The 23,547-nt window shown below is 47.4% G+C and overlaps 1 gene segment (V, D, J or C); it reads right to left on the reverse strand.

Annotated features, from left to right (window-relative positions):
• Positions 1-5,507: 5,507 nt before the first annotated feature.
• Positions 5,508-12,210, reverse strand: LOC144222535 (Ig heavy chain C region-like). The segment is given in 4 exon segments: positions 5,508-5,992; positions 7,932-8,038; positions 11,071-11,377; positions 12,156-12,210. Coding segments are annotated over 4 exon segments (789 nt in total).
• Positions 12,211-23,547: the final 11,337 nt, after the last annotated feature.

Consider the following 23,547-nt stretch of genomic DNA (forward strand, 5'->3'; position numbering starts at 1 on the left):
AGACACATGAAATGATGCTCAGCGTCCCTCATCATCAGGAAAATACAAATCAATACCTCTCAAGGAGTCTTACTCCCTTCCTAGGTGGCAAGTCCTTGGAGCATGATCCAAAGGATCATTCCTGCCTGGGTCATAGCCCCCACTAGCATCCTGGTGGAGAGGTTAGTGGGACAATGGTTGAATGGACTCTCATGACATAATTGTCCCTTCCTTATTGAGTTTTCAACCCAAAGACACAAGGAGGCAGGAGAGCATATCAGACATGTCAGATGATAAAGATAGGCTTTATTGGACACATAGACAGAGGGAGGGTGTATAACATGACTGATCTGGGCTGATCCTGGGCAGAATCTCAGGTGTACATGGAGAGCTGAGGAAGAGGTGTCAGGATATGGAAGGCCTCTATGACTGGGGATCTCAGGGACCTAAGAGCACTCTGCAGGGACCACATTCTTTTCCACCATTCTCCTCTCATGTGTGACCTGGCAGGTGAATCTGTTGCGAGATTTCCACTGGTCACGTGACAGGCTCAGGTAGCTGCTGGCCGCGTACTTGTTGTTGCTCTGTTTAGAGGTCTTGATGGTCTCTATGCCCCTGGGTGACAGGAGTGTCGTCTCCCTTCCAGGCCACTGTGAAGCCACTGGGGTAGAAGTCACTGATGAGGCCCATCAGGGTGGCTTTGTTGGTGCTAAGCTCTTCAGGGGATGGTGGGAAGAACATGACAAAGGAGGTGACTTGGGTTGACCTGTGGGGTGGGAGAGGGGCAGGAGGTCAGAGGCTCAGCATCCACCATGAGGTCTCTTGACCTCGGTCTTCATGTGGTAGAGGTACCTGAGCATCCAGTCAGGCCCAGAGTTCCCACTCTGTTTCTGCTGGTCCATGCCAGGAAGGGTGGATTAAGGTGTCCTCAGCCAACTCTCCACTTGTACTGGGAACCTTTGAGGTGGATTCCTGTCACCACCCATCACCAGACTCTCCTGGAACCTTCTCTCCTACACAGACATTGAACTCTCATCGTCCTGCTCCTGCCTCCTCTGACATTGTGACAGTGTCTGTCTTGGCTTTGTTTGACATTATCCATGTCCAGGGGGATAATGTGACCTTTGTGAACCTCCTGTTAACTCATTCTGTGAACCATTGTGACATGACACTTCTGTGCTGGGGAAGTGAAGGTCTTTTTCCTAAGAGGTCTGTTTTTAGCCAGATGTGTCTCTCCTGGGCTGTCCCTGATTGTGGTATGATCCTTGCTGGTCATACAGAGTCTGTCTTCCTAGCCTTCCATCTCTCTCATTCCAGTTTTTCTGAGGCCCACTCCCCATCTTCTGCAAATTGGTCATATTACTAGATCCCTCATATCATAGATTGTCCTCTCTTTGTTGCAGGGGTGTGTCCTGCAGGGACTCAACACTCCACCCAGCTCTCATATCTTGTCATTCCATGATCCTTTCTCTGGCATCTACTATTACAAGCTCCATCCTCCCTCTGGCAAGTTTTCCTGAGTCCCCAGGCCAACTCAGGCCTCTACATGGCAGCCCCATGTGGAGGGAAGCTCCATCTGCACCATTCCTGACTCTGAACCCTGAGACCCTGAGCTCCCAGCCCTGTCTGAACCTTGGCATGTGTGTCCTCAGCCTTGGCCCTGAGGGTGCCATGTCCCTGTAAATGCTTCACATGGTCACCCCTCTCAATGCTCCTTGTTCTCTATTCACTTTTATATGGGGACCCTTACTGACTCCCAGAGACAAAGTTGTCCAACAGGAAACCTTACAGGAAGACATAACAGAGCACAAATATGAACCAGAATGGCCCTGGCAGACATATAGATGAGCTTTTAGGACATCTTGACCATCCCTTGTCTCTGAGGTAATAGGAGAGGGGCTATGATGACCAACGAAGCAAGCAGATCAGTCTGTAGAGGAAAAGAAGGAGATTAGTGTCCCAGGTCCTGGGGTCCCAAGTGAAAGAGTAATCAAGTTGAGAGATGACACAGAAAGAAAAGAGATAGCAGAAAACCGCTCAAATGTCTGGGAGAGCATGGAAAGAGGAAGAAGATGAGACTCACTTAGGATGGTCAGCTGGGTCCCTCTGCCAAAATGAAACACTGGGATATGGGCTAATAAAAAAAAAAACCACTGCCTGGGAGCTCCTGCCTACCCCCTAGACTCCCACCTGCAGCTGTGATGGAGGAAGTGGGGGCACTACTGCATGCTGGTATCTGCTTAGCAGGGGGGCCACATGCCATCCACCCCTTCCACATGACAAGGTCAGTGTTCCTACGTGTGCAGACAGTGAAAGCTTGGAATCAGGTCTTCCAAAGGAAATTGGTACCTGATCTGCTGATTCTACCTCCAATTCCTGGGAGTTGGAATGAGTTTGTGGAGGGCCTCTGTGTCATCTTGAGTAAAGATCTATGGAAATGAAGAGTAAATCCCTTCTCTGTATGTTCAAACAATCTTAATTCCTTGGTGAGACCATGAGGTGAGGGCAGATGGTGGGCCCTCCCTCCCAAACCTTACTCTGCAGGCAACAGCATATTGGTCTGTGTGTATGAGCCACTGGAAACTTCCTATGCCCCCAAACATCACTTCAGAGAGTAGAGACTTATTTTTCAGGAGGGGGGCCCTAGTTTAAGACTGTCTTGAGTGAAGTCTGTCCCAGTGTTGTGTGACATGTCAGCTTGTGTCCAGGTGACTTTGGTAACAGCACCAGCCAAAGTTCCATTCTAGGGGATGGTTTGCTGTGTGACTATTGCTCTGCTTCTTTAAAGGAAGTTTACATCCCATCTGCCATGAAATGGAACTGGCATCAGTGGCCAATTTCAGGCGTGGGGAGGATAGGCACAAGAGGAAAGATAATATGTTGTCTATAAATAGCAGGAGCTGTAGAGATCACATGGGGTCATGTAAGTCACCCAGGAGGCACCTGAAGAGGCTCTCACTAGACTAATGTCCACAGATGCAACCATATTACTACGTACATAGTAGAAAACTGCATGCATTCTGCCAAGCCAATCTGATCAATCCCAGCATGTAGCAGGTCACCAAACAGGAATGAGTCAGCAGGGGAGGGTAGAGGGAGCAGGTCATCATCCTGTAAAGTGAGGAAGAACAGTGAACAGCGCACATTTCTTCTTTTCCCTACACATGAAAGGCACTCCCAACCTGAGTACATTGTAACCCTTGAAGGAGAAGGAAGACAGAAACGAAATATTGTCGTAATGCACCCTTTCCATCTGATGGATGGAGTCATTGAACATCAAATGCTACCTAAAAAGGTCCACTTGACATGGATCCTTTGATGCAAAGTAGCCAATTGTCCTGGGAGGTGATTCTGACAACGTGCAAACCAGACCTCCTGAAGGATCTGATGCCAGAAGACTTTTGCAGGAAGAGGAAGCAGAGAGCATGGCTCAGATACAATTCTGGGAGGCCATGGCTGCATCCCTAACATGGGAAAGTCTCAAGACCAGCCACTTAGCCCTTGAAGCCCCTTACAAGGAAAATTAGAGTGATTTGGGAAATTCTTATAGACCCAACTATCTGAAGACACACACCCCAAATCACAGTGTCAAATGTTATTCAATACCCAGAAAGAGAAAAGGAAATACCCCCAAATAACAGCATTAACAGTATAATTCCATGAATTCACCTGTGACAAGTTTGAGGTCTTTGATGATAAGTATTTTGGTTGTCAAGGATTTACTCATAGATCCTAGGTCGGTTTGATCATGCTACTTTAGTTTCCATTTAGGCACAGATGAAATAACTATTGATAAAAAGATATGATATCTGGAATTTGTTTCCAAATATTGCATAAGAGAGTAATCATTTTGTTGCGTAGGCATCATCAGAGAATTGATAGATTGGGACCTGGTTGATGGGAACATGGAGGTATTCTTATTCCTCTGTCTCCCTATTTTGTTGTTTTCATTTTTCCTTAATGCACACATACAAACAACTTACAAGAAGAGATGATAGTGTGGGGCAGTACCAGAGGTGAGGTGATTTTGGCATTCTACAGCAGTGTCTTGGGCATAAGGTAGACCTGGTGGCCTTCTCTCTCATTTGGGCCTCAGCATTCAGATCCATGACATGTGGCCTGCATGTGTTGTGGGATCCTAGGACCCCCTAATTTCCTTCTCCCTCTTAGGCTTTCCTAGGGTAGGAGTGGCTGGGATAAAAGTCTAAGGGGTCCCTGTGCTCTGCCCTATTGTGATCTCAGAACTCCTGAGGTTTGTAGGCCTGGTCCCTGTGCACCTGGCTCCCTTGCAGGTCTGGTGATGGCAGCTGTTTGTCTCTGGTGATCTGGAGACTTAGACAGGAGGGTGGCTGTGTCTGCACCTCTGTGAGACTGACTGTGCATGCACAGTGACCAGGGATTGAGTGTGTCCCTGATACCAGGCCACAGGTGCACTCAAGATTGAGCCACAGTGTGAGAAGGAAGCTCACAAAATAGGAGGTTTTATGGGCGCTGAGTATCAGGGAAGGACACCCTGACATTGCTGTAACCTTAGGCCACACTGACTCTGCTTGAGCTGGTCTGCACCAGTCAAACTTACTCCTGAATTCAAATAGACTCTCTCTCTTTATTACAATCATTGGATGCCCATTATGTGCCCACATCCTGTCCTTTGTCATTTACTCAGTTCTCCATGTCCCCACCACATGCAGGCCAATATCATGGACTTCATCTATAACCTAACCATAAAATAACTCTCTCCTTTAACTCAGTTCAGATGATGAGCCTCTTCATGATTGGGGTCGCAGGACCAGTTAGGGTCACTTTGTGCCTGACTTTGATTCTGTTCCATCAGAATATAAACTGGGTGTCCTTGTGCCTCAGCCTGACCTCAAGTTCTCAGCACTAGTGTGAGTAAACACTGCTGTCTTGAAGAGTGTTCCAGGCCTTCCTGAGTTGGTTGCGAGAGTCAACTAGGTTCAGGAAGGGTTAGGCTACAAGATGTGAAACTGTTTCTCTGTAGGTCTTGTTAGCGTCTTTACTCACCTAATTGTGAGCTTGAGAAATGTACTTCTAAGATCCATTCTTCAAACCTTTCAATGGCTACCAGCTAATGGACGAACAACAAGTCCCTTATTTGGTAGTCACTCTCCCCTCTGGGTCACTTGTATGGAACTGAGAATTTAACCTATTTTCCTAAAGACCATTGTTTCTGCTCAAGGATCTCCTTCCCCCTTATTGTTGTTTCTGCCCACTGCTGACTCCTGGGACCCCCTTCCTTCTTTCCTGATACCCTACAGCCCCCCCGGTCTCCCTCTCTCAGCTTTTCTCCCTTTCCAAGTGGCAAAGACTGCATCCTTGGGGGCTGGTACCGCAGGACTATTTCCTACTCTGGGTTGCTCCCAAGGGGATGGAAAGTCAATGGAGTCCTTTTAGGGTTAGTTGAGTGGATGGTGGTTAGATAGAATCTCATGTCATTACTGTCCCTTGTCTTAATTACTAAGCCTTTAACCCAGACATAACCAGACAGAGAATTCACTTCAGAAATGTTGAATGATAAATGATAAGATTTTATTGAGCACAAGTAGAAACAGGGAGGGTGTGTGACCTGCTTGGTCAGAACTGATCCAGGGGTTGGTTCTCAGGGGAACATGGTGAGCTGGGGAAGTGGTGTTTGGATGAGGAAGGCTCCCAACCCTGACAGTCTCAGGGACCTAAGAGCACTCTGCAGGGACCACATTCTTCTCCACGGTGCTCCCCTCATGCGTGACCTGGCAGGTGAATCTGCTGCGAGATTTCCACTGGTCAGGTGACAGGCTCAGGTAGCTGCTGGCTGCGTACTTGTTGTTGCTCTGTTTGGAGGGCTTGGTGGTCTCCACGCCCTGGGTGACAGGGTTGCCATCTGCCTTCCAGGCCACTGTCAAGCCACTGGGGTAGAAGTCACTGATGAGGCACACCAGAGTGGCCTTGTTGGCCTTGAGCTCCTCATGGGAGGGTGGGAACAGCATGACCGATGGTGCTGACTTGGGCTGACCTGTGGGGTGGTGGAGAGGTAAGCCAGAAGCTAAGTGTCCATGGCTGAAGCTCCTACTTCAGTCTTAATTTGGGGAACAGCTCTGTCATGTCCATGGCTTAGGCCTCAAGTGGCCCCAGCTCCCTGAGGTCAGGTCAGCCATGGAACAGGTCACTCACTTTCTGTTGCAATGAATCTGACTGCCAGATTCTGTAGTGTTTGTGTCCCTGCATGGCCTTAGACACTCTCCAGGTCACATGTCCTTCTCACCCACACAGTCCTCCCTGGGACTGCCTGGCACTGGCCCTGAGACCTGCATTCTCTTGTGAATCTGTCTGTTCTGGACATTTGCGTCACTGCCAATATCACCCAGCTTGCTTACCTAGACCTATAGCTGATCTGTGTTGGTCATTGAGCCTTGTGTTACCATTTAAAAAGTAGGTTTCCTGTCCCCAGAGTCCCTCACACCATTATTAATTACAGCATTGCCCCTTCCTAACGGAGAACCCCTCCCCAGGGTTTCTAAGTGTGCAAGAAATGGGAGTTCATTGAGCTGGATTACAGGGAGTCCTGTGGCTGGAGAGTTTTCAGATGATGTGAATTTTCAGTCTTGAGCTTAGGCTATGTCTTTTCTGAAGGTTCTTCCTTTTCTGTGATGTTAACTGGGGGTTCTGTTTATCTGTCTAAACATTAGCTTTCTGGAAGTCTGGCAGGCACAGTCACTGTCACTTCTCCCTATCAGGGGACTCTGACCCCATGTATTTGCTCACAGAGCTCTACTCCCTTAGCGGGTTGTAAAGAAATGTACCCCTGCTGCCTGCCAGGACATTCTCCTGATTCCTTTCCTAATCTTGGTTTTCTTACTGTTCCTCTAGAAGTGGAAGGTCCAAGCACCCTGGGGCCGTTCTCTTCTGATGACCTTCCTCCTCCTTGATCCCCTTGTCCCACTTCCACCTTCATGTTTCCAAGTCCCCAGACCAATGGTCTGTTCACTGTGCTTCAGGCAGACCTCCAGATGGGATGAGCTGGAGAAAGAATGCTATGCCTGAGCCATCCAAAGAATCCTTCCCACACCCCACGGCCCTGTTTGAAGCCCAAGTGCCCCACTTCCTTGCCTTCACTCCTCAGTTCTCTTTAGACTCTTGGAACACAGTTTTAAGGATGGGCTAAGTCTGTTCTGAAGTGTCTCCCTGTTCTGTGAAGTTTTCTGGGGGTCTGTCTGTCATCAGATTTCTGAGTGCCTGGCAAGACCTGTCCTTGTCACCTGTCCCTATCTGGAAACCTGGCCCCACATATCTATCTGCTCAGGAGGCTTTCCTGTGATGGTGAAGGCATTTACTCTTGCTGCCTGAGTGTCCTGAGACCTGTCTGTTTGCTGGTGTTCTGACTGTCCCTGTGGAGGTGGAAGGTCCCAGCACCCAAGGCCCTTTTCTGCTCTGATGTACTTCCTTCTTCCTTGACCCCCTTGTCCCACTTCCTCCTTGATGTCTCTAAGTCTCCAGGTTCTCTGCACTGTGCTTCAGGCAGTCCTCTTCTTTGGATCCCCTGAGGATGGAATCCAGTGCCTGAGCCGTTGCCAGAATCCTTCCCATATCCTATGGTCCCTTTGGCAGCCTGAACTCCCAGTCACTTTCCCTTCACCCCTCAATTCTCCTCGTCTCCAGTAGCCCAGAAATGCTGAGTGGGTAGCTGACCATCCCTGAGTCCAGAGAAGGCTCCCTTGGGGAAGCTAGAGCCATGGTGAGTTGTGGGTTTAGGTCTACAGGGACAGTCACCTGTAGCCCTGACCAGACATCTGATAAGAGTGGATGGGGGGAGGCAATGAGGGTCAGACAAAAGGGGCAAAACCTACAGATCCCACAGATCTTCAGCCTGAGCCCAGGCCAAAATAGAAAGCAGAGGAAAATCACCCAAAATTGTACACTGAATCTGAAAGAGGAGTGAAACGGGGAAGACTCACCAGCGATGGTCAGATGGGTTCCTCCGCCGAAAAGATAACACTGTGACACAGCCTTGAACACAAACCCTCTGTCAGTACCTCCACCCCTGACCCAAGCCCACCTGCAGCTGCACGGGAAACTCAAAGCACAGCCCCCTTGTCACGGGCACTGGTCGGGCAGATGGGTGGGTGATGGAGGTGCTCCCTGGGGACCCGAAATTTCAGTTCATGGAGGGTTCAGATTCCCTCCATCCTCAGCCATGGGGAGACTTTGGAAAGACCACCTCTAGATCTGGCATCTGAATCCCCAGCTAACGGCATCTTTAGGAAGGTACTGGGTGCTTTTCTCAGTCTTTGTCAGGATGTCATTGTGGAAGGGGTGAGCAGGGCTGTTTCAGCACAGAGGTGATGGGACTGGGAGCCCTTTGCAGACTTGGAACTCATTTGGAGGGTTCTGAATATGCCACCACATCATCAGCACAGGAGACCATTCAGGTTTGGGGTCAGGAATCGGAAGTGTTGGGAAGAGAATCATGGTTCCCCCCCAACACTTAGATCCCCTTCTAGGTCCTGAGCTGCTAATTCCCTGTCTTTGTCTGGTTCTTCCAGATGGTAGAGTAGATGGGCATTGCTTTGCCCTGTCCTGAACCTTGTGAGGGCACCTGTCATGCTGTAGGGGTGTGTGGGATGAATGTAAGCTGGATAGACCTGGCTGGCCCCTATGGGTGGGGAGTCTGTCACTACATTTTCTCCCTGAACCGAAGTGTGGGAATGTGTGTCTGACCCTTGAACTCTCAGTGAGAATCACATATGTCCCACAAACAGGAGCATCACTAGCACAGGGTCACCCCACGAAGCAAGACACATATTGTACCTCTGCACTGGACCTTCACGTTGTGAGGAAGGGAGCCTGACCTTCATGGCCTTTGCTTGCATCCTGGCCTTGGGATGTCACCTGCAGAGCTCACACAGGGGACACACGGGTCTGGTATCTTTCTTTCTGTGACAAATTGGCATACTGAGCCAGAACTCTGGATGTCTTCCTTGATATGTTCTTGATTAGTGTGTAAACACCCTCCCAGCAGGTAATAAGGTTGCTTCTTATCCTATATAAGAATTGCCGGGGGCTTCTGTTGTTACTGGATGGCTCTGGTATGAACGACAGAGATGGAATTGTCTTTTTTCATGTCATATCCTGGCTCCCTGTGCAACACCTTCTATTCCAGCTCCTCCTGATCTTTCCTGTGTGTGTGCTTATGTGTGTGTTATGATCAGATCCTACACTGAGCTCCTAAGTAGATGAGTCAGTTGAGAAACATGTCAGCAGCCCCTTCCTAGCGTCTGAGCCTTGATTTGTAACAGAGGCCTTGGGGCAAGTCACACAAACTCAAGCCATGGACTCATGGGTTGGCCTGGCCTCAGAGGGGTTCTAGAGGGCATAGTTGGAGTCTGTCTCCCAGAGACCTTGGATGCAAGTGTGAACCAAGAGACAATGGTGAGGGTGAGGTGTCAGCAGTAGAAGTGTGAGTGTGAGTGCCCAGTGCCCAGGAAGAGGCTCCTGCAGTGAGTATGATAGGGGGTCTGTGGAAGGGGGACAATCATTGTTCCTGGGTAGGTAGGAGCAGGTGTTCTCATGAGATAGGGAGGAGGCTCTAGGCTGTGATGATGGGGAATGTCCACGTGGGGTAGGAAACCAGAGAAAACCTGGCACTGAGTGGGGGGCCTACAGGAAAAGGAGAGTGAATATCTTCAGAGGAGAGCTTGTTGTAGTCAGTGAAGTGCCACGTCCAGGGAGAAACTCAGGGATTATCCAAGAAATCATGGGGGCCTGAGATCAGTGAGGGCAGCTATGATTGGTATTGGACATGGTTCACACAAGAAGGAAAGCAAAGAGAGACATTGTGGAGGATGGTCTCTTTTTTTATGTTTTTTTTTTTAATCTTGTGTTCATGAATATTCCCTGGCAATTTTGGGTGAGAACAAAATAGCCCCTCAAGATGCCTACCTTGGGCAACGTTCCCAAGAGGCAAAAGGAATCATATCCCGCCAGTAAAGATAGTTGAGTTCCAGACCAAAATGTTAAAGCCAGATTACCAGATAGCATGAATTCTGATTGAATAAGGGACATTTTATTGAAGGTTGATTGGGTGCTGGGAGAAGGGCTGGGATGATCCTGGTGCATGGGCAATCCTTCTTGGAGGTGCAATGTGCAGCCACATACTATCATGCCTAGTGGCCTTCCCTGGGCCATCACCCAAGCTTATCAGGTCAAGTCCAGAGTGCACCAGATCAACAAACAATAATGATTCAACAGGGGAGGATGGAAGGAGCAGATTATCATTCTGTAACATAGGGAAGAAGAGGAACAGTTTATTTTCCTCTAACATTATATATGAAGGTGGCTCTGGGGAGCATAAAGAGCAGATGAAGGCACACTCCTTATGGGCACATTGTAGCTCTCACAAGAGAAGGAAGACAGAAATGAAATATTGCCATGATACATCCTTCCCATCTGATGGATGGTGTCATTGAACATCTAGACAGCTAGTACTACTTGAAAAGATCCACGTGACCTGGGTCCCTTGATGCAAAGTAGCCAATAGTCTTGGCTTGACTACCATACACATTATGAATTTTGACATCACATGTCCCATATGTAATCCAACCATAAGTATTGTGTCAGGAGTCTAGACTTTCATGACTAAGATCCCAAGCAGTGCCAGGATGATTCTAAGCCTCACTGACCACATACAATCTGAACAGACCCATTTTCCTGGAAACCCTTCTTGTTTCTGTCTGATCCCCCCTGGGACCCCAGTCTGTCTCACTTGGCCCATCTCCATTCCCATGGGCACAAGAACTGCAACCATTGAGTTGCCCACAGGACAATTGTTCTTCAGGTCATGGCGACAAGAACACAGGGAAAGTGGGCAAATAGGTTCTCACTTGACAAGTCTATCTCTAATTACTGAGGCTTACCCAGAGTGAAGAGGAACAGTGAATGTACACCAGAAATGTCAGTGATAAGCACTAAAGTCCTTATTGAGCACAAGTAGAAACAGGGAGGGTGTGTGACCTGCCTGGACTGAGCTGATCCCAGGGTTGTTTCTCAGGGATACACAGTGCCCTGGGGAAGGGGAGTCTGGGGACCTAAGAGCACTCTGCAGGGGCCACATTCTTCTCCATGGTGCTCCCCTCATGTGTGACCTGGCAGGTGAATCTGCTGCTAGATTTCCACTGGTCAGGTGACAGGCTCAGGTAGCTGCTGGCTGCGTACTTGTTGCTTTGTTTGCAGGGCTTGGTGGTCTCGATGCCCTGGGTGACAGGGGTGCAGTCTGCCTTCCAGGCCACTGTCAAGCTGCTGGAGTAGAAGTCACTGATGAAGCACTCTATTGTGGCCTTGTTGGTGCTGAGCTCCTCAGGAGAGAGTGGGAAGAATGTGACCGAGAGCGCAGACTTGGGATGACCTGTGGGGCAGAGGAGAGGCAAGAAGTCAGAGTTTACATGTTTATTTGGTCACATCCTACCTCTGTTCTAATGTGGGGTACATTTCTGTCATGTCTAAGGCTTGGGCTTCAGTTGTCCCTTGCTCTCTGTGTTCTGGTCAGCAATCGGTAGGATTGCTTACCTTCTGTTGGAGAGAAGCTGAGTGTCCATCTGTTGGAGATCTGAGCCCAACTGTGGTTTTTGTTCCTCTTCAGTTTCACCTGTCCTTATTACTTTCCTATATGCCTGTAGGCTCCCATGTTACTAAGTTTTATCATGCTCAACACCTAATCTTTTCCTGTGGAATCTATCTGTCCTGTGTCATGTCCTGCCAGGTCCATCTCTAAGGGGTGCTCATGAAGGTGCCTGTCTATTCAGGTATTAGTCTCCCCAAGAGGGGGTTTCTTGGCCATATTCTAGCTGATCCCTCATTGCAGCCCTTGCCCATCTCTTTTTTTTAAATTAAAAAATTTTTTTAAATTTATTTCTGACAGAGAGAGAGAGAGAGAGAGAGAGAAGAGGGGAGGGTCAGAGCCCGACGCGGGGCTCAAACCCACGAACCCTGAGATCATGACCTGAGCTGAAGTCACACTCTTAACCGACTGAGCCACCCAGGCGCCCCACCCATCTCTTGGCAAAGACCCTCTAAGGTTCCCTGAGGGGGAGAGACCATCTGCCCCCAGGCTGGAATCTAGTTTAGCAGGTGGAGGCTTTCTGGGAGAGGTGAATTTGTTGTTCTGAGGCTGGATCTGGGGCTACTCTGAGGGGTCACTTTGTGTGTGAAGTTATCTCTGGGGGACTGCTGCCCTAGCATTGCCCTAGCTTGGTAGGGGCAGAGGCTATCCCTGTCTCCTGTCTCTGTGGAGTCACCAACCCCAGCATCCACTCAGGGGTCTCTCCTCCAACATTCTTATGGGTGTGATAAGCTTTGGGACCTGAGCATCCTGAGCCCTGTCCTGTCTGAGGAGGTCTTGCCTGTCTCAAAGGAGGATGACGGACCCAGCACTCTGAAGCCACCTTGTCCTAGGAAATCTTCCTTCTGTCCTTGTCTCCCTTGCCTTGGGTTCTCTTCTATCTCATGTCCAATCAAGAGTTCTCCTATAACCTCTAAGTAGCTCCCACCTAGAACCCGGAGAGCATAGAACCCAAATGTGATTGAGGACACTAATTGATTGAACTCATGAGTTGTGCAAGCATCCTTCCATGGTCCCATGGCACTGGTGCCCCAGCCAGAGTCCCCCAGTCCTTGAGTCCTTCATTTCCTCACATATGGGGGATGAGAGACTCTGAGGGAGCTGAACATCTCAGCGTCCAGAGGAAGACTTACAGGAGTGGACAGAACAGAGCACATATGCAACTGAGGATTGCTCTGGCAGACAGATATATGAGTTTTTAGGACATCCTGAGTATCCCCTGCCTCTAAGATAGTAGGGGAGGGGCTGTGATGCCCAAGGAAGCAAGCAGGCATCTAGAGGAAGGGAAGGAGATCAGGTTTGCAAGGACTGGGGTCCCCGATGAAAGAGTGATCAAGTTGAGAAAAGACACAGAAAGAAAAAAAAAGAAGAAGAATGAAATTGCCCAAATGTCTTGCATGCAGAGCAGAGAAGGAGGGAGAAGATGAGACTCACCTAGGAGAGTCAACCGGGTCCCTCCTCCGAAAAGAAAACACTGTGATACAGGCTAATACAAAGACCATTGCCTGGGAGTCCCTGCCCACTCCCTAGACCCCTACCTGCAGCTGTGAGGGAGGAAGTGGAGACACTGCTCCAGGCTGGTGTCTGCTTAGCAGAGGCCACAGATCTTCCACCCCTAGCAGATAACAGTGTCAATGTCCCCACATGTGCAGCCACAGGATCCTTGGAATCAATTCTCCCAAGGTAGTTAGTATCTGACCTGCTGTTTCTACCTCTATCTCCTGGTATCAGAATCAGTTTTGTTAAGAGCCTCTGTGTCACTGTGAGTGAGCATCTGTAGAACTGAACAGGAAATCCCTTCTCTGTATGATCAAATAATCCTAATTCCATGGTGAGACCATGAGGTGAGGACAGAGGGTGTAACCTTCCTCCCAAACCTTTAACTCCAGGGAAAAGCAGATTGGTCTGTGTGTATGAGCTACTAGAAACTTCCTATGCCCCCAAACATCACTTCAGAGAGAAAAGTCTTATTTTTCCAGGGGGGGACCTAGTTTGGGACTGTTTCAAGTGAAGTCTGTCCTGGGCCTTTAGGACATGCCAATCTGTGTCCAGGTGACGTCGGGACTAGCCCCAGCCAAACCCCTATCTAGTCCTATTCTAGGGTCGATCTGCTGTGTGACTGTTGCTCCACTTCTTTCAAGGAGTCTTAAATTCCATCAGCCACGAAATGGAACTGGCATCAGTGACCAATTTCAGGCCTGGGGCAGGTAAGCACAAGTGAAATAGAATATGTTGTCCATCAGATCATGTGGGTGTACCCAGGAGACACCCAAGAGGCTCTCACTGACTAATGTCCACAGACGTAGCCACATTTTCATATGTACAGTGGAGAAAGCCAAGCATTCCATCAAGCCTACCCAAGTCATTCCAAGCATGTATCAGGTCTCCAAATATAAATAACTGAGTTAGCAGGGGAGGGTGGAGGGAGCAGGTCATCATCCTGTAAAGTGGGGAAGATCAGGGAATGGTGCACATTTCTTTTTTCTCTACACATGAAAGGCACTGCCCACATCGGTACATTGCAGCCCTCACAGAAGGAAGACAAAAATGAAATATTGCCGTGATGTACCATTCCCATCTGTTGGATGGAGTCTTTGAACATCAAAGAAGCTAAAAAGGTCCACTTAATGTTGGTCTGTTGATGCAAAGTAGCCAACTGCCCTGGGAGGTGATTCTAACATGCAAACTGCACCTCCTGAAGGATCTGATTCCAGAAGCCTTTTGCAGGAAGAGGCAGAGATAATGGAGATGGCTCAGATACAGCTCTCTAGGAGGCCATGGCTACATCCCCACCTTGGAAGAGTCCCAGGACCAGCTACTTATCCCCTGAAGTCCCTGCCTTGCAAGGAAAAGTAGAGCAATATGGGAGATTCTTACAGACCCAACACATCTGAAGACACACACCCCAATCACAGTGTCAAATGTTATTCAATACCCAGAAAGAAAAGGAAATGCCACCAAATAACAACAGCATCAACAGAATAATTCCATTAATTCACTTGTGACAAGTATTTTGGTTGTCAAGGATTTACTCACAGTTTCTACATTGGTTTAATAATGGTATTTTAGTTTCTGTTTAAGCCTTGATCTTATGGTACACAAATGAAATAGCTATTGATAAAAAGATATGATATCTGGAATTTGTTTCCAAATATTGCATAAGAGAGTAATTATTTTGTGTTGCATCAATATCATCAGAGAATTGATAGATTGGGACCTGGTTGATGGGAATATGGAGGTATTCTTATTCCTCTGTCTCTCTATTTTGGTGTTTTCATTTTTCCTTATTGCACACTTACAAACAACTTACAAGAAGAGATGATAGTGTGGGGCAGTACCAGAGGTGAGGTGATTTTGGCATTCTACAACAAGATCATGGACATGAGGTTGACCTGGGTGGCCTTCTCCCTCATTTGGCCCTCAGGATTCATATCCGTGACATGTGGCCTGAGGTGTGGTGGGATCCTAGGACCCCTTAATCTTCCTTCTCCCTCTTAGGTTTTCCTAGGGCAGGAGTGGCTGGGATAAAAGTCTGAGGTGTCCCTGTGCTCTGCCCCACTGTGATCTCAGAACTCCTGGGGCTTGTAGGCTCTGTTTCTGGGCCAACCTGGCTGCCTAGCAAGTCTAATGAAGGCAGCTTCTTGTCTCAGATGAACTTGAGACTTAAGAGGATGGCTGTGTCTGCACCTCTGTGAGACTGACCTCACATGCTTCAGTGACCTGAGATTGAGTGTGTCCCTGATAATAGGCCACAGGTGCACTCAGGATTGAGCCGCAGTGAGTGAAGGAGGCTTGTGCTATAGGAGGCTCTGTGGGTCCTGAATATCTGGGAAGGATACTCTGACATTGCTGTAACCCTTAGGCCACACTGACTCTGCCTTTGCTGGTCTGTGCCAGTCAAACTACTCCTGAATTTGAATTGACTCCCTCTCTTCATTACAATCATTGGATGCCCACTATGTGCCCAGGATGCTGTCCTTTGTTATTTACTCAGTTCTCCATTTCCCCACCACATGCAAGCCAATATCATGGACTTCATCTATAACCTAACCATACAGTAACTCTCTCTTTTAACTCAGTTCAGATGATGAGTCTCTTCATGATTGGTGTCCCAGGACCAGTTAAGGTCACTTTGTGCCTGACTTTGACTCTGATCCATCAGAATATAAGCTAGGTGTCCCTGTGCCTCAGCCTGACCTCAAGTTCCCAGCACTAGTGTGAGTGAACACTGCTGTCTTGAAGAGTGTTCCAAGGCTACCTGAGTTGGTTGCGAGAGTCAACTAGGTTCAGGAAGGGTTAGGTTACAAGATGTGAAACTGTTTCTCTGTAGGTCTTGTTAGTGTCTATACTCACCTAGCATGTATTGTGAAAGTTTGAGAAATGTACTTCTAAGATTAATTGTTAAAAGCTTTCTGTGGCTCCCTACTAATGGGCCAACCATGGACCCCTCATTTGGTAGTTGCTCTCTCCTCTGGGTCACTTGTATGGAACTGAGAATTTAACCTATTTTCCTAAAGACCATTGTTTCTGCTCAAGGATCTCCTTCCTCCTTATTGTTGTTTCTGCCCACTGCTGACTCCTGGGATCCCCCTCCTCCCTCCCTGATACCCTACAGGCCAACCTGGTCTCCCTCTCTCAGCTTTTCTCCCTTTCCAAGTGGCAAAGACTGCATTCTGGGGGGCTGGTACCACAGGACTATTTCCTACTCTGGGTTGCTCCCAAGGGGATGGAGAGTCAATGGAGTCCTTTTAGGGTTAGTTGAGTGGATGGTGGTTAGATAGAATCTCATGTCATTACTGTCCCTTGTCTTAATTACTAAGCCTTTAACCCAGACATAACCAGAGAATTCACATCAGAAATGTCGAATAATAAATGATAAGATTTTATTGAGCACAAGTAGAAACAGGGAGGGTGTGTGACCTGCCTGGTCTGAACTGATCCGGGGGTTGGTTCTGAAAATTACATGGTAAGCTGGGGAAGTGGTGTCTGGATGAGGAAGGCCCCCATCCCTGACAGTCTCAGGGACCTAAGAACACTCTGCAAGGACCACATTCTTCTCCACAGTGCTCCTCTCATGTGTTACCCGGCAGGTGAATCTGCTGCGAGATTTCCACTGGTCAGGTGACAGGCTCAGGTAGCTGCTGGCTGCGTACTTGTTGTTGCTCTGTTTGGAGGGCTTGGTGGTCTCCACGTCCTGTGTGATGGGGGTGCCATCTGCGTTCCAGGCTACTGTAAAGCCGCTGGGGTAGAAGTCACGGATGAGGCACACCAGGGTTGCCTCGTTGGCATTAAGCTCCTCAGGGGAGGGTGGGAAGAGTGTGACTGAAGGCACGGACTTGGGCTGACCTGTGCAGGGTGGAGAGGGTGAGAGATGCAGGGAGAGTCCAGGTATTGGGCAGCCCTTCCCCCATCTACACCCTGTATGACTGTTCCCATGGTGGCAGTGCTTGTTCACCCAGGGGACCCTTCTTTCCACTCCAGCCCTGCCCAGCAGGCAGCCTCCCATGTTCTCAGTATCCCTTCCATGTCACCTCTCCCAGGTGTGTGAAAGGTGCATCTGTAGCTTCAGTTTCCCTGTGCATGAACAAGTTAGTCTTTCCCCCAACCACTTTCCTGGTTTCTGGTGTCTAAGTTCAGAATCTGGCCCTAACCTCCAATTTTCTCAGCCAAGCATCTGGTCCCCATATCACTTAATTTTTCTGGATTCACGTACTTCCCCTGTGAACTGGAGCCCCTTCCAGGCCAATCCTGATAGGGTCTGTGGAAGCTCCAAGCCCTGTGCACAGTGAGGCATGGAGCCTCCTGTCCTCCTTGGGAAAAGCTCTGTCCCTGTTTGGCCTCAGGTCTCCTGGGTAAGCTGGATAATCCAAGCCTCTTCTATCTCCCCCATCCATCCTGCTCCTACCACAGGATCCTTGGCTGCTTTCTTGGGGGATGTCCCCTGCAGACAATGGTCACAGCAGCCCCACAGCCACTCCAGTACCTCTGACTACTCCTGACTTTAAGGGGCTGCTGTGTAGCTCTGAGCCCCCCATTCACTCCCTAGTTGGTCATCTCCTAAGTCTAATGTGCCCTTTGAGGATGGTGGGAGGCCAGCCCTTGGACAGGTGAGACACATGGCCCTGGGATCATGGGGCTTCAAGGACTGAAGAGACGGTCCATGGGACCTGCTCCTTTCTGACCAATGTCCTTGGAAGGCCGTGCTTCTGGTTACATTACCTTACATCTCCTATGTCTCTGTGTCCCTCCATCCTCACAGCCTAGCAGAGACCCTGAAAACAAAGCAGACCTGCCTCTGCACCCTCCACAGGTCTCCCCTCAAGCTGCCTCTCTCTGTGACCAGTGGCTGGGGTCATAGCCCCAGCCATATTCCAGCCTCTTGTGTGGCCCTCCTAGCCTGAATGGGCATGGAGCCCTCAGCCCTGATGACTCAGGGACTGTCTCTAAGGCTGCCTCACCGCCCCTAGTCAAAAACAACCTCTGGATTCCATGTGGGTGTCTGCTCTAGAAGTGAAGGAGCCCTCTATGCAACCTGAGCCCCAGGAGTGTTGGACTCTGAAGTTGGCTACTCCTGCCATTGGGATCCTTCCTCCTGGTTACTCTGAGACCAACTAGCCTCCCTCAGAACCCATAGAGAAAGGAAAGAGGTTCGGGGCGGGGTGGGGGTATTGGTCCTTATGGCCAGGAGGGCAGAGGCGAAACAGTCCTAGACAGGAAAAAAATGACTTTCCCATGACAACAGAGGGTGGAACAAGTTGGGAAAGTTGGTGAGACCACTTACCTAAGATGGTTAAGTGGGTCCCACCACCAAAGATATACTACAGTGACTGAAGCTCAGACCAAAACCTCTTGGGCCAGCACCTGGGCCCTGCCTCCCAGGGACCAGGCCAGAGAGGGAACTTGCTGGGCATGATAGAGCACAGGGCTCCACAGGGCTGGGCTGCATTCTGGGGTGGGGGGTGGGGGAGGAAGCCAGCCTCCCAGAGGCCAGGGCATACTTGGAGCCCATGGCCCAGAAACATCCCCATGCTAGGCCCCCTGTACAAAGCAGGCATCACTCATGGCTTTGGAGTCACCCAGTGTGTGTCCTTTACTCCCTGTTCTGATCCTGTCCTAGTCACCACTGAATCTTCAGTGCTGATGGAGACACTGAGTGCTGTATCCCTTCAGGGAGCCATATGGTGTGGCAGAGCAAGTTCTGAGCTAACTTGGATCTGCCCTATCTTTACTGACAGCATTTTAGGGCCTCTGAGGTTCCTTTCCTACAATTTCTCATGATCCAGCTGGTTAGCCTCTACCCCGGAAGTGGCCCATGGACACTGGGTCAATCCTGATTCACTATGCTTCCACAGAGCCCACCTCCCTTTGTTCCATACAGTGATACACAGTTCAGTTCCATCTCTTTAATGAAGCCTTCTCTGATCTCTCAGACCGCTGTCTTTCTGTCCAATTGTCTGTATATCTGTCTGTCCATCCATCCATCATCTGTCCATCTGTCCAACAAATTTTCCCAACCATCCATCTGCCAGGCACTAATTCACATGTTGGGACATGGTGGTGGAGCCTTCCCTGGCTTCTACCCCTCTCTATCCATGAAATATTTTAAGTCAAGGCCAACTAGGTCCTCATCTAGGGCAAGTCTGAAGCCCTTCACCATATTTCTGCAAGAGGTCCCTTCTTTCTGGTGACTGTACTCTCCTTGGTGTCCGAGACTCCCCACTTTTCCTCTCTCATGGTTTCTCTTTCTTCCTGGCCACTGCAAGGTTGCTGATCCCCAGACCACAACCAGAACCCACTCTACCTGTGCTCTTCCAATCTCTCTGCCTTTGGTCCATGCCAATGCACTCAGATGCCTTCCTGGGAGTCTTATATCCCTATTTCCAGCCCTGCCCTCTCCTTTGGGTTCTAGATTTTCACAGATTCTGCCCACTGAACATATCTCTGCTTGAATGCCCTGCAGACACCTCCAAACTAACAGACCCCATCTAAACTGCTTACATTTCCCTGTAAACTTGCTTTCTTGCATTGTCCTCACTTCTGCAGATTAATCTTCATGCCAGAGGTCTGGAGCCATCCCAGAATGCTTTCTCCTTACTGAATCATCCTCTGCCTTCTAACACCTGACCATAATGCTAAATACAATTAAAATACTTAAAAAAAAAAAGAAAAAGAAAAACCCAACCCATACTCTAAGAGATAATGACAGCAAGAATCCTCAGGCTTTGCCAAATTTGATTTGATCTCCCAAATTAGTTTATTGAAGTTGGAAGATACTTGCATTTGGAGCCAGCATTATTCACCTCAGCAGCAGGATTATTTGGCCATGGCTATATTTGAGATGTGCACATAAGATTTTTGAGACACAATTTAATATATTAGTAACAAAAATTCAACTTGTTTCTTTTTTAAAGAAAGCAAGCATCTAGCCTTTTATTAAGTTAATTATCTAAGGAAACTTCCTTAACTTGATCAAGAGTATACTCCCAAAACTTATAGTAGCCTTCACATGTAAAAACAAAACCTTCTTAAAGGCAAGGTTGCCTATTATCTCTATTTTTATTCAACATATTTTACAGATTCTAGCCAATAAAATGAGAGGAGGGCCACCTGGGTGGCTCACTTGGTTGGGCATCCGACTTCAGCTCAGGTCTTGTGGTTCATGAGTTCGAGCCCAACGTCGGGCTCTGTGCTGACAGCTCAGAGCCTGGAGCTTGCTTGTGATTCTGTGACACCCTCTTCTAGCCCCTCCCCAGCTCACTTACACTCTCTCTCCCTTTCTCAAAAATGAATAAAAATTTAAAAATGAGATGAGGCAGCACTCTCCACAATAGCTAAAACATGGAAAGAGCCTAAGTGTCCATCAACAGATGAATGGATCAAGAAGATGTGGTTTATCTATACCATGGAATACTACATGGCAATGAGAAACAATGAAATCTGGCCATGTGTAGCAACATGGATGGACCTTGAGGGTGTTATGCTGAGCGAAATAAGTCAGGCAGAGAAGGACAAATATCATATGTTTGCACGTATAGGAGGATTAGGAGGAACTTGACGGAGGAACAAGGGGGAGAAGAAGGGCGGAAATGGTGGGGGAGGGGGAGAGAAGCAAACCATGAGAGACTCTTGAATGCTGATAAAATTTTTAAAATATAAAATTAACAAGAGATAGAAAGCTAACCAAAATGATGAAACGGAAGAACTCTTCTCCAAAGAAACTCCGGGAAGAAATGACAGCTAGAGAACTGCTCAAAACAGACATAAGCAACATAATTGACCAAGCATCTAGAACAATAATCATAAAATTAATCGCCGGGCTTAAAAAAAGCATGGAAGACATCAGAGAAACTATGGCTACAACAATATAAAGCTTAAAAATAGTTATGGTGAGAGGAGGGGGCAAGATGGCGGAGAAGTAAGGAACTCTGTACTTGCACTCCCGCCCATACATCACACGGAAAAGATCTGAAGCCATTGGAAACATTACAAAACCTGAGAGATTGGGAGAGAAAGGACGCAGAATTCACTGAGAAAGACTTCTAACGGCTACCTCAAGAAACAAGCCAGAGTACACAAGGTGGAGAGTCCCAAATATCACTATGAATAGGAAAATAAAATAACCAAGGTCCCAACAAGAGAGACCAAGAGATACCATTCAAAAAACACTCTCTGAAAGGATAGGCCCTGGACACTCAAAGAGTCTTCTTGGGTACAGCAGCGCTCTTAGATACAGAGAGTATTAACAGGTCTTTAAAACCAACAAGAGCCGGAAAGCTAACTAAAATGACGAAACGAAAGAGCTCTCCTGCAAAGAAACTCCAAGAAAAAATGACAGCTAATGAACTGCTCAAAAGAGATATCAGCAGCATAACTGAACAAGACATAAGAATAATAATGGTAAAATTAATAGCTGGGCTTGAAAAAAAATAGGGGACATCAAAGAAACTATGGCTACAGACGGAATGGAAAATAAAAATAGGCATGAAGAATTAAAAAGTGCTATAAATGAGATACATAATAAATTAGAGGCCTCCAATGCATGGATTGAAGAGGTGTAAGGAGAATAGGTGATTTAGAAGACACCATTGTAGAAAAACAAGAAGCTGGAAAAAAAAAAGAGACTAACTGATCCAGGAACAGGAAAGTAGAGTTCGAGAGCTCAGCGACATGGTCAAACGCAACAATATCTGTATCATAGGAATCCCAGAGGAGGAAGAGAGGGGGAAAGGTGCTGAAGGAGTCCTGGAACAAATCATAGCAGAGAACTTCCCTGACCTGGGAAAAGAAGTAAACGTTGAAATACAAGAGGCTCAGAGGACCCCCCTCAGACGTAATCTGAATCGACCTTCTGCAAGGCATATCATAGTAAAAATGGCAAAATATAAGGACAAAGACAGAATTTTGAAAGCAGCTAGGGAGAAAAGGGACCTAACATACAAAGGGAAACCTATCAGAGTGGTGACAGACCTATCTACTGAAACATGGCAGGCCAGAAAAGAATGGCAGGAGATCTTCAATGTGATGAACAGAAAAAATATGCAGCCAAGAATCCTCTATCCAGCAAGCCTGTCATTCAAAATAGAAGGAGAGATAAAACCATTCAAAATAAACAGAAATTGAAAGAATTTGTCACCACTAAGCCAGCCCTACAAATCCTGAGGGGGACGCTCTGAAGGAAAGGCTGCAGGGAACAAATATACCAGAGACACCACCACACACATGAACTCCACAAAGGACACAAAGACTCTAAGCCCACAAATCTCAAAAATAACACTGAATGTAAATGGGCTGAATGCTCCAATCAAAAGACATTGGGTAGTAGAATGGATAAAAAAACAAAATCCATCTATAAGCTGACTACAAGAAACTCATTTGAGACTGGAAGATGCCTTCAGATTAAAAGTAAGGGGCTAGAGAAATATATATCATGCTACTGGAAATCAAAAGAAAACCGGAGTAGCTATACTTATATCAAACAAACTAGACTTTAAATTAAAGACAATAACAAGAGATGAAAAAGGGCATTACATAATAGTTACAGGGTCTCTCCATCAGAAAGAACTAACAATCATAAGTGTCTATGCACCGAATATGGGAGCTCCTAAATATATAAAACAATTAATCACAAAGAGAAACAGGCTCATAGATAAGAATGTGCTAATAGCAGGGGACCTCAATTCTCCACTTACAGCAATGGATAGGTCAACCAGAAAAAAAATCACTGAAGAAATAATGGGAATTTACTTTCTTCTCAAGTGCGCGTGGCACACTCTACAAGATAGATCACATACTGGGACATAAAGCAGCCCTCAATAAATAGAAAAGAATTGAGATCATGCCATGCACACTGTCAGATCATAATGCTTTGAAACTTGAAATCAATTACAGGAAGAAGTCTGGAAAACCTCCAAAAACATGGAGGTTAAAGAACACCCTACTAAAGAATGAATGGGCCAATCAGGCAATTAGAGAGGAAATTAAAAAATATATGGAAACAAATGAAAATGAAAACACAACAATTCAAAATCTATGGGATGCGGCAAAGGCAGTCCTAAGAGGAAAGTACATTGCTCTCCAGGCCTATTTCAAGAGATTAGAAAAAGCGCAAGTCCAAAATCTAACCGATCACCTAAAGGAACAAGAGGCAGAGCATCAAGAACGCCCTAAACCCAGTAAAAGAGAAATAGTAAAAATTAGAGCAGAAATAAACAACACAGAGACCAAAGAAACAATTGAACAGATCAATGAAACCAACAGTTGGTTTTTTGAAAAATTATACAAAATTGACAAACCTCTAGCCAGACTTCTCAAAAAGAAAAGAGAGAGCACCCAAATAGACAAAATTATGATTGAAAGTGGACTTATTAAACCAACTGCCCAGAAATACAAGCAATTATCAGGGAATATATGAAAAATTGTATGCCAACAAATTGGACAACTTAGAAGAAATGTGGACA

Source organism: Crocuta crocuta, unplaced genomic scaffold, assembly GCF_008692635.1.
Source record: "Crocuta crocuta isolate KB4526 unplaced genomic scaffold, BGI_CrCroc_1.0 scaffold873, whole genome shotgun sequence".
Taxonomy (NCBI): domain Eukaryota; kingdom Metazoa; phylum Chordata; class Mammalia; order Carnivora; family Hyaenidae; genus Crocuta; species Crocuta crocuta.